Here is a 12,650-nt window from a genome sequence, read left to right on the forward strand (position 1 = left end):
TATAAGGCCAATAAATATAGATATTTTTTAGAAGTGAAATGTTGAGTTCCACTAAATTCCAATTGTTTTAAAAGATTAAAAAAGAATATAAAAAATAAGTAAAAAGAACTAATAAAAAAGAAGCCAAAAAACAATATTATTCACTAGTTTAAAAAATACATCTGGATGTAAAGAAATTAAAATGTCAAAAATAAATCCAAATCCATAATATTCACTATCACACAGAGAAAAACATAGTCATGTTTAACTATTTTTTAACTATTTTCATAGTTAAAATCGGGATAACTGCTTTAGATTTGGATTTATTTTTGACATTTGACAATTTTACATCCAGATGTATTTTTTAAACTAGTGAATAATACGGCCGTTAGACACTTTGCATAATTTTTCAAATCCGATAGTTTTTATCCTAAAGTTATTTCTCTTTTAAAAACAGAAAATTTTGAAAATTTTGATCTCAATTTGAAATTTGGAACAGGAGACTCACAAAAATCTTATTTTCATTTTTGAAATAAGACGTTATCTTAAATTTGGTTTGGTTTAGCATTGCTTTACTTGCTGAAGTCAAAAATTTTGTTTTTTATTTTTGGATTACAATGTCTTAAAAAGTATTTCTTGGTTGGTCATCAAAAAATTTCGTAAAGTGGTTGCGAATGATTAATATTTTAATTCAAATTTGTTTAGCTTCAGGACTTCTTTTTCAGTTGAATAAATAAAACTGTTTGATTTATTCATAATTCAACTGTCTCAAAACTCCAATAGAAGATTTCAATCAATTTAATAAAAATCTAAAGTCAAGGTGGACGAAAATGAAGCTGGTCCTGGTGCTTTCTAGTAAAAATCAAATATTAATCAGTTGAAATATAAATGAAATATGAATTTACTAAACACTTTTATGATACGCCTCTGCTTCTGTTAACTAACTATGGTATGTTTACCATACTTAACTCATATAGGAGTAATTAATAGATTACTAAGCACGAGGTCCAAATTTTGTAGTTACAAGTGTACCCTATAATCAAATACGTCATAGTCATCCATCACTTAGTTTGTTGCTCCTTGCTTGGTCTAGCTTGTCAAATGATTATAGATTTCAAAAAAAAAAAACTATATATTCTCAACTTTGCTACTGTCACGAGTTATATAGTAAATAATGAAATAAATGTATCTAAAACGCAAGCTTTTTCTTTAATATGTCAATTCGTATCACCATTTAATGGGCTACCCACAATCTATATGTATATTGTATATCTATGATGTGTGGGTAAATAATAATAATAGATAATAATTTTATCACATTGTCTTTGTAATCGCTGAGAGATAGTTTGCCGCTAAAGTTGATTTTTATTATTTTGCAGTCTACTTCACTTTTGTATTCACGTGTGAATTTGAGTGAATTAAGTTATGCATTTTTGTTAACTTTTCAGCTGGATACTTCAACAAGCCATACCAGCAGTGCGGTATATTTATCCATTGATAGCTTCTTGTGTAAAGTAGTTTTAATGTCAATTTTGTAAACATATCGAGTCACTATTAATTTTGTATTAATTGCTTTAACGTCTGGACAAAACAAATAATATTGCTCTTAAATGACAGTGATTGTGATTTAGGTACGAAACACCATATGAATATTAATAAATTGAACTTAGCGATGTTTTCACAAAATGAAGTAAGTTAAATTTGTTATAAAGCCTTCTTTAGATAATAGTATTGACCATATGATAAGATATTAAACAATTTTTAATCGTGCCATCCGAGGAGAGTAATACAAAAAACTTCATTGATAAAATTGAAAAACAGGTACCATTGTTTTTTTTTTTTCTAAAGTCTCCAGTTTTTAGCAAAATAATTGTGTACATTGAATAAACTTAGTGCATGTTAAAGGTTTTTGGACTAGTAAATTTTACAATGTTGCTTAAAGGTTGTGATGGCATAGTGATTTATTAAGGCAGAAATTAACTTCCGTGTGTTGTTAAATGAATGCTGTTACCAACTTTGATAATTGGGGACAATGTATTTTATGACGATTTTTTTTTTGTTTTGTTTGTTTTGTATAAATTTACGGATACCGAATTCTGTGCATTTACCACAAGTTCAACGACTATATCAAGGACTAAATGAATTTACAATAACTATTTGGTTCACCTAGGAAGTCAACATAATTTTTACACTTTAAAAATAACAAAATACAATTAAAACTAAAATTGACAAAGCATATTAAATAAACAACACCAATTGCTTTTGAAATTGGGAATACTTGGTACATTAATTGGGATAAACGAAATTGGACTTTGTGCCAAAGTGGGGGAAAACCCCAATATTTCTTGTTTACCAAATGAAATTTATTAAATCGGCCATTTCGATAGAAAATTCGATACGCAAAAAACTAAAAAATTGTGTGGGTATTCCCTGAAAATTCCCATAACTGAATTTAGAAGCACTTTGTGGTTTAAATATGCGTAGGCTTCAAACAAACAAATTACATATTAAAACTCTAAAACACAATTCGTACCTACATATGTATACGTACATGAAATAAAACAAACAAATTAATTAATTAATATAACTTTGCTCATTCTTTTTTTTAACGAGTTTACCTTTCATGAAAAAGTGAATAAGGTTAAAAAACTATAAATCACAAACTGATTGTTATTTAAAAAAAAACACATTTATTACCAAAAATAAATTTAGACATTTTGTGACGCACTTTGGCCATATTTGAAATAACATCGATAAGAACTAGAATTATTTCAATTTAGGGTTTTCTCAGATTTCTGGACATTTCGACACCCACAGGGAAATTTTTTTTAGGTTAAGTTACCGTAAATGAAGATTTACTGTTAACTTCTTCAACAACATATGGAATATTTTTTTATGATTCACCTTTTATGAAAATGAAACATTTATTTTAAAAGTTTGTTTGCAAATCTATATAAGGATTGTAGTTAATGTGGTAAAATAATTGAATTTTAATTTGGAGATATTTATATGCATCAAGTTATTTAAACAAAAAACATACAATCATTTAAGAATGTTAAATTAAAAAAAAAAAAATAGTCGTAAAAAATAAATATCCCTAAATTGGTATCACAGTTAAAGCTTACACACATTTTTTGCATGTATTTAAGGCTAGGCACACACATGCGATTTTAGTCGCGCGATTATTTAGTCGCAAAAATGGATCACACGGATTTCAATGCCGGTGAACACATCGCTTCCCGCGATTAAAAATTTGAAAATTGTGTCCACAGTCATTAAAATTGTTGTCATCTAATTTGCGACTGAATAATCGCGCGATCAAAATCGCATGTGTGCGCCTAGCCTAAGAGTATATGAAAAGTAGTAGGTTTAACGGTTTAATATACATAATTTTCAATAATAAAATATATTTTATATTATTATTTTAATAATTATTATCAGTGTTAGGCTAGGAACACACATGCGAACTTGGACGCGCGACTTTTCAATCCCAACATAAATGTAGATCACAAGGATTTCAATGACCGTGGGCACAATTTTTCAATTTTTTAATTGCTGCTATTTTTCGGAAGCATTTGAGTTCACAGGCATAAAAATCGTTGTGATCCAGTTCTGCGACTGAATAGTCGCGCGACCAAAATCACATGCCTTAAAGCATATATCGATATTCACTTGTGACTTTGAAGTACAAATCATATCAAGAATGTTCTAAATTCAGTTGTTTGTCAGTAAGGAAACTAAACTAATCTTATCTATATAAGTGAAACAAGCACAAGTTAGTATGAATCTTAATTAACTAATTACCTTTTACGTTAAACTTGTTTTAAGATATAATCTAAAGCCTCACTTACTACCTATCTTTAAAATAAATTAAATCTTATAAACGAAGAATGTATTTGTTTGTATTGCAGGAACGAGTGCTTGTTGACATTTTTTTTTCTTTATTTTATTAAAAAAAAAAAAACACTATCTACTTCTCATTAACATGCAAATTGTTTTTTTTTTTTTTTTTAATGTTTATGATAAATAAGAACATTATAAAATGCTAAAGTAATACTTCGAATCTATGTTGAAGAATTTTTTTTTTTTTTTTAATTAAATTTAAAATGTTCTATTGCATTCCAGATCAAGTTAAACTCTGCGTGTGAGGAACTGCGCTTTAATAAATCTATAGTTTGATTACAAAAATGCTATGTTTACTATAGTCATATCTTTTTTTAAAATATTTGGAAATAAAAATGGAGTTGAAAAATTTTTGTTGTGTCATTTGTTGTACAAAAATTTTAACAACAAATATTTGCAGCAAAAAAAATGTATGATAAGTAAGTAAAATGTATGATGTACTGATAATATTTGATAAGATTTTACTTCACATAGTTTGGGAGAAAATAACAAAACAATTATAGCACCTATAATAGAAAAAAATAATATCACCACTATTTTATAAAGAATATTCACTTTTAGTAATGTTTTTTTGTTTAAAAAAAAGAAAGAAAAAAACTTAAAATAATAAAAAAAGAAAAAGAAATAAACATCATTATAATAAACTAAAACGTAAAATCTAGTCAACATTGATATTTTAATTGTAAAAGTGAAATTTTCACTATCCACTTAAACTTAAAAAATTTGTCAAAATGATATTTTAATTGTCAAAGTGAAATTTTCACTATCCACCTAAAATTAAAAAATGTCAAAATGATATGATAATCATATCAAAATCGATATTTTAATTGTTGGACGACTTTTGTCACTCAAAAATGTTACTTTGATAGCTGTTAATATAAAATTTTTTTCGGTGTAAATGTTGTTTTTAAGAGTTTATCTGATATAACTTTTCAATATTTTTCTGAAAAAAGTCATTTCTTAAAAAAAAAAAAAAAACTATTAATTTAAGCAACCCCGAGAAACTACAGTAATGAAAACATTAGAAAAATATTCATGAATGATATTATTGATGAACAATTACAATTGACGGTTTCATAGATATTAATATTTTTCAGTCACTTATCTGAATAGGTACACTTTTGTTTAATTCATATTTGTGAGAAACCATCTTTATTGAAAGACCATAAACATTCGATTACCTACATACTTAAGACAAAAAAAAATTTTTCTGAAAACTTTCAGTCATCCCAACTGGTCAACTAACAGAAAACATTTTCAATTTTTGGCTCATCCGAATAAGTTCAACGACTTTAAAATGATAATATCTTCAAATTTATTTTTATTTGGGTAAAACATTAGAGCGGAATTCATAGTCATCACTCAAGTTGAGAAATATCTTAAGCACTCGCTCAAGCGAATCCTTATTCATAGTCTTCACTGGAGTCGAAATTTTTCTCAAGTGAACCTTTGAGGAGGCTTTTTTACTTAAGGAAACGCTTAAGTTTTTTTTCAGTCAATTGACATTGCGAGAGTTTTTTTTTTTTTTTGTATTTAACAATTGAAATTTGAAATTTGACATTGCGAGAGTTTGTTTTTTTTTTTGTATTTAACAATTGAAATTTGTACTTATTTTATAATAAAATAAATGAATCGCGAATACTTGTTTGAGTTTATTTATTTCTAAATATTGTTTAATCGCGACAAATCAAACCGAAGTTGAATTATGAAAAAAAATGTTTATTTTTTATGACAGTTAATTCAAATCAGTCAAATTTTCGAGTTAGAGAAAAAATTTTCCTCAAGACAAGATTTTTCTTTACTCAAGTGACAGCCTTATTTTCAATTCCCTTGAGCGATTGCTTGAAATATTTCTCAACTTATATTACTGGAGTTGAGAAAAATCTTAACGAAAAAATCGTAACGACTATGAATTCCGCTCTAAAATTAAAATTGTTATGGATATCCCCCATTTATGTAAATATTTAAAAAAATCCTATTTGGAATTGATTTTCAATATATTCGAATTGTATTCCTGATTCGTAGGTTAGCTTTTCGAGACAAGCAGTAACTATACATTCTCCATCCTAAACCCGTTCAGATGAGCTAAAATCATTGTAAACTTTTTTTTTTAAGTAATACCTTCAAAGCAGCATTTCAATAAAAAAAGTGAATTTTTAACTCAAACTAAGTAAGTTTAAATGAATATCCTTGCAATGTATGTAAAGCAAATTTATGTACCCCAAGAGAAGGTCATTTACATATGTTGAAAGACTTGTGAGTCTATTCCAAAAAGCGGCAGTGTACCTTGTCTCAATAAAACCAAACCAACACCATCGTCAACGGTGCGAAAATTGTTAAAACTAAAGAAAAAAAAAAACCATGCATATACTTAAAATAGTGCAATAAAACCAAATAATTATTATTTATTTATTTTGCATTAAAATGAGCATGAAAAAATAATTGGTCTTACTTAAAAATTTAACTAATTTTCTATTTGTTAAAGAAATATTTCATAAATCATTAACTTTAGCCCAATTTGAAAAATTTAGTTATGCTTGGTAGCCCTTAACAATACACAACACATATATTTTATTTTGAAATTGAATTTTAACGCCAAATTTTTTCGCTACATTGATCATAATTTTAAATATGAAAATAAACATAAAACATAATGAAGATTTTAACCACAAAAATACCAACAAAAAATTCACAAGTTCATATATTTACTAATTAACGGTTTGAAAAAAAAAAAAAAAATCATGAAGTAACAATAAACACCTTGACAACCATCATCATCATAGATATAAATTTATAAAATCTATCAACAAATCATCGAACGGTCAAAATACTATTGGGTACCAAACGTTTATAATACCGGCATAGCTAAAAACCTAACGCAGCGCATGTAGATACTCTAGCCCACATACCGTTGTTAAAAGATTTATAGTTTAATAGCCTCATCTCTGTAAAGTTATTAAATATTCGGATGGACAAATATTTTACGCCAGTGTTGTCTTTTTGAATATTATTTATTTTTTTTTTTATATTTTTTTACATAATTGCATAAGTTCTTTTGAAATTGATCAAATCCAAGATTGGCAAATAGGGCCACATGATAAGTTCATATTTTTTTTTTTCGGGTGTATATGTATTTACCCTCAACCAAGTAAAGTGATGATAAGTACAAATAAAATAAAGCTGGTGTTTCTAGTTTTATATTTTTGAGACTTGTTGAAATGACTCTTGGACCGAATGAATCACGACAAAGATTCATGGATATTTTTTCGGTAATTAAAGTCTCCCAAAAACAAGGCCAAGAGGCTAAGTTGTAATACCACTTTGTAGGTCGGTGCGCTGTTTTTTTTTTCGGTTTGTGTATGCGTTTGAGACTCTTTTTTTCCACATCATCAGTGTCCGGCAAAGAGTGTGTGTATGATTGGTGCGCCAGATTCCATGAATAAATGTATAATTAATGTCCAGATGCTTCATTTCAGAGTATAAGCCAAAGCATAGATAGATGATTTTTGTTTTTTGATGTAAAGGTTTAGCTTAGGTTTTTTTTTTAGGTAATAATATATGATCTCGAAAGATGTGTGACATAATCGAAATAAAACCTACAGAAGACCCACAGACAAAGTTCATCCAACAGACTAAACCCAACAATGCAATGCATGTATTTTTCTAACAATAAGCTCGGAAACGATTTGTTTATTTTTTTTTTTTTTTTTGATATAAAATGTAGAATAAAAAATGATCGAAAATCTTTTAACAAATTGCTATTAAAAGTAAAACTGATTACGAATTTCGTTTACAGTAATAATAATAATGATGATGATGATGAAGATGAAGATAATTGGGTGGTAAATGGTAAATACGCAACTTGTGCGTCAATAAAATTGCATTCATAATGAGTTTATATTTTTATGGTTTTTAACCTGATATTTGCGGTTTCTTCATAGCCTTGGTGATGATTTATTTGCAACGAAGGGTGTGGATTTGGGTCTTATTTGAGATTAAAATCAGGTCTTAAAATTGTGTGTAAATTTTTTTTTAAGGTGTGAGCAAAAAAAAGTATCAGACAAAAATATTCAAATTTTGGAGTTCTTCAACTAACTTGCAAGCAATTAAAAAATTAATTAGAAGAAAATTTCACAAATGTTGAACAAATATGGTCATTTTCTATACTTGCAACTGACCCTTATATTCGGTCCTCCAAGTTTAGGGTATCATTTCCAGAAGCAAAAATAACGTAATACAAAAAAGTACGTATACGCCACCGTTACCTTTTTTTTAAGTAGTTTCTTTAGTAAAAAGTTTGCAAATTTGAACAATAAAGGTAGTTTTGGAATAACCTTTTCACAGTTAAAAACGGTTTAATCAAAAAAGTACGTATACGCCCCATTACCACTTCTTCTTTTATGTGACTTTATTTTGAAAATTTTCAATGCTAACGATAGTTCTACTAGTTTGAAGCTTAATTAAACATTTAGTTTCCTATTAGTTAAGCTTGGAGTATCATTTTCACAATTAAAAACAGTTTTTTTTTTTATACAAAATAGTACGTATACGCCACAGTTACTCTACTTTTATTTTATTTCATTTTTATTATCTGTAGTACAAAAAAATGAAAATATTCGATCTTATCAATCAAATTCCTCAAAACTAATTATTTGGTAAAATCACTGTAAATGTAATCGCATATACGATTGAGTGAGGTATTTATTTATTTTATAATATTAAACTTGTATTCATCAATATGTTGTTAAAAAATATACGCATGTATGCCTTTAAACTACAGATATAGTATCTATCCAGATGAATCTCTCTCTGTGCAGACTATACTACGTTGCGGTTGTCCAGTTTGTCTTTGTTTTTGTAGGTCAAGTTGATGTGAATGCATTGATTCATTTGGACGAAGAGAAGAAGTAGATAATTATCTTTTTTTTTTTTTTGTGAAGCTAGGTCGGGTTTATTATGTAAGTACTGAATTTTTTCATGTTGTTGTTGGTTTTTTTTTTTATTGTGTTTTTGAATAAAAATTTTATTTCACGTCACTCAAATTATGTGGTGATGATTGCTGTCTGTGTGGTACTGATGATAGGGTGATGGGAGAAGTTGATATAGTTTTGAAGATAGAAAACTTGATTTTGGTATGTTTTGATATAGTTTTTGTTTGTTTTTATTTTTTTTAGTGCTCTGAGTAATATAATAAGCATTTATTTGAAGATTCAAAGAAAAAACTAGTGTCATCACAGATGCACTTAACGGGGAAAAAAAATATATTTCCTGGGCAACGAAAAATCCTTTTTAAAATGTATTTGATGCAAGGGACCAAGATTTTTTTCATCTTTCTCAAGGAAAAAGTTGTAACGAAATTCAGTCAAAAAAGTTAACCACAAAAAAAAATCACTGCTATCAAGCATTTTACAGTCAAACATACAAGCCTTAAACTTGTCCCCCATCGTTGACTAAGAACCATCTACCAAAAGCTAGAATTTAGTTTTAAAGAAACTCTTTACTCCTGCCACTTATGAAAATACTAACAAAGATTGTGATTGATTACACAAATCAATAAAAATGTAATTAGTATAATTAAATATTTTGTTTTGTTACTACAAGTTAATAAATATAGCTTAAATACCAGAATTTTCACCGTCTCACATACCTTAGACATTTTTTCATCAATAACAAGACCTTTTTGATGTTTTTGCGACATATAATCTTATAGAATTAATCAATAATTAAATACATATATGGGTGTGAACAAGATATTAAGAAATTGTTGAAGTAAACAAACGGAACTGCATTTCAGAATATTAAAATAGAATTACAAACAGAATAAAAATAGTACGTATACACCACAGTTACCCATTATTTTCTGAGAAATAAACTATAATTATATCAATTATCAGAGGATACCAGTACTTTACATAAAATACATACATATGTAAATTTTAATATACAATTATTGTAAGTTGGGTCAAGACTTTAGAAGGTGTTGACGTTTATAGATGAGAGTGACAATTAAATTTAATAAGGAATTCAAAGTTGAAAACAATGATTGAATAAGGGAGCCACTTTTCTTCTGTTTTTTCTTCGTTTTACATTTGTTATTTCACGTCGATTCTAGGAATAAATCTAAATCTAATAATGTTCTAAGTACAAATTAAATAAATTGCACGACTGGGGTCGCACGTACTTGCTCTTATGGTAAAAGTTAGTCTAATGTTAAAGCTTTTCATTCATAAAAATAAAGGAAAATTTAAAATTTGATATTTTCACGGAATTTCATAAGTGGTGAAAAAAAAAATAAAATCTGATTTTATAAATAATTAAATACCGTTTTATATGATCTTTTACAAAAAAATAAGTATGCCATTTTATTTCTTATATAAAAAGGAATTTTCAGAAAAAAATTTTCGAAAATCGTTAGAGCGGTTTTTTTAAAAATAATTTTTTATATATAAAAATTTTCTAACATTTTTCAAAAAAAAACTTGGTATGCCATTTCGAAGAAATAATTAATTTACACCTAAAAACGGAATTTCAAAATTTTTCACCGACCCGTTTTGAAAAAATTGAATTTTTAAAAAAAAATTTTGAAATATTTTTTAAAAATCCAAAAATGTGTTTTTTGAAAAATTAAAAATTTTTTTAAAAAATAATTGCTTAAACTTTTCTGTATAAAAATTTTGGTCGAAATCTGTTCTGTAGTTTACGAGAAATTCATAAATCAAAAAAACGGTTCTATGGCAGGTACAGTTAATAATAAAGAAAGCTTCTATGTGCTTTACTACAAACAAAAAATTTAATCAAAATCGTTAGAGCCGTTTTTGAAAAAAATTAACTTTTGTATTTCCGTTACATGACAGGTACCGTTAGTTTTGGTCCTAAAAAAAAAAATTCAATTTCTCCTCTAGGGAATCACCAAAAACTGTAAACTACCAAGTTTGAAGAAAATAACTCCAGTAGTTTAGGCTGTAGCTCGAGGTTCTTACAGACAGACAGACAGACAGAATTGCCGGACCCACTTTTTTGGCATTCTCCATCATCGTAATGTCATGTAAAATTGTTATCTCGAGTTCGATTTTTTTTACGAATTTTAAACTTGCCCTATAGTACCTATATCGCAAGTAAAAAGAAAGTAGTTTTTAATTAATACAAAATTATTTATAATTAAATAAACATGAAATCTTTTTTTTATTAACAAAAAAAAATACATTTTGTATTCTTAATAAGAATTAAAAACACTTTCTCACATTTAGTATGTCAAAAACATTTAGATTTTTTTTGAAAACCACCAAATTTTAATACAAAATACAATAAATACATGCCACACTTAATTTTACGCTAACCCGTGCCATTCAATTAAGATTCAACTTTCTATGAATGAAACTTGTTTCATTTCTAGGTGAATATTTGTAAAATTTGCATTATATTGTGCCAATTTTTTATACACACATTTATATAGGTTATTGTGTAAATTGTTTAAACGTTAGATTTATGCAAAAGATTAAATTACAAATAAAAGACACACACAAAAAAAAAACAAAACCTGAATAGTGATCTTTAATAAAAAAATTTTAATCAATGATTTATGATTAAATTAATTTTTTTTTTTCCTTTTTTTATTATTTCAGGTAAGTCACACATTTTGATGGACTAAGAAATATTTATACTATGAAAAGTAAGGCAAATTATAAAATTTATTAATAAAAAAAAAAAAACATACATATAAATGCAAATTTAAGTATTTCAACCTACCTTAAAAGTGTGTCAACAAAAGTCGTTGACTTGTTACAAATATAAACAAAGCGTAAAAAATATTATTTATTCATATAACCATAATTTAATCTAAATTTTCGAAAGTGTTCTAGAAAACAAGAAAATTCTTTATGCAAATTAATTTTAACCAACAAAAACATAATAAAGAAATTTACCATTTTTTTTGGCAAAATCTTAAACTATCTAACTAATGGATCATGGAAAGTTTTATAATGTTAGTCCAGGTTTTCAAAAAAGGAGATTTTGGTTTAGGTTGACAACCATATTTGTTGTAAGGTAATTTATATTCTTAATAAAAAATTTGTCTGATGAGATCATTAGAGTTTTTGTTATTTCAGTCAAATAATAGCTAGTTTGTTTTTAGTTTATAAAAACGAAATGTAGTGTCATTACTCTCTTCCTATATTTAGAAAATTAAAAAAGAGTATTTTTTGGAAAATTTATCAGATATTAAATGTTCAATGACATTTAAGGAGTTGTTTATATCAAACTTTTTTAAAAAGATGTTTATAATGCCAATTGCGCACATTCTATTTCTTTCGAAAACAACATCATAATTTTTATTTTATATTTTTGTATAGAAATATAAATAATTATACTATTTATATTTTATTTTATTTTCCTTATACATATTCTCTTGATGATAAAAAACTTAAAAGTCGACAGTCATACGCCTCTTCCAAGGCTTTTCAACCGGTCTACAAGTTTCAGTTTTCATTTTTATTGCAACATTTTTTGTTGAAATGTTCAATTTTTTCAACTACTTTTTTGAACAGTAAAATTAAGTGCAAAATAAAAAATACCGGTTTACTTTTATTTAAATAAAATTGCGAGTTTAAAAAAAAAAATGCTACTTGCTTAAATTAATTTGAGGAAAAGCATGAGTAAATTACAAAAACATAAAAGAAAATATTTTTGTTTAATTTTTTCCAAATTTATTGTTTATTCTACGAAATACTTCTTACAATTTTTTAACAAAATTATTTTAGTTGTTATTTGTT

At 26.6% G+C, this 12,650-nt stretch overlaps 1 protein-coding gene across 4 annotated transcripts in view; it reads left to right on the forward strand.

The window, feature by feature from the left end:
• The window catches only part of LOC129913757 (elongation of very long chain fatty acids protein 7), a 46,423-nt gene that overhangs the window by 8,986 nt on the left and 24,787 nt on the right, over positions 1-12,650 (forward strand). Inside the window, exon 1 of one of the 4 annotated variants that reach the window (XM_055992589.1) lies at positions 1,300-1,669. The exons of 1 other annotated variant lie outside the window; for it this stretch is intronic. In XM_055992589.1, coding sequence (XP_055848564.1) covers positions 1,625-1,669 — 45 coding nt within the window. In that variant the 5' untranslated portion in view covers positions 1,300-1,624. Of the gene's footprint in view, positions 1-1,299; positions 1,670-11,529; positions 11,552-12,650 lie in introns of those variants that run through there. 2 more of the 4 variants (XM_055992593.1, XM_055992592.1) reach the window with 2 other exon arrangements.

This window comes from Episyrphus balteatus, chromosome 3 (assembly GCF_945859705.1).
Source record: "Episyrphus balteatus chromosome 3, idEpiBalt1.1, whole genome shotgun sequence".
In the NCBI taxonomy this organism is placed as follows: domain Eukaryota; kingdom Metazoa; phylum Arthropoda; class Insecta; order Diptera; family Syrphidae; genus Episyrphus; species Episyrphus balteatus.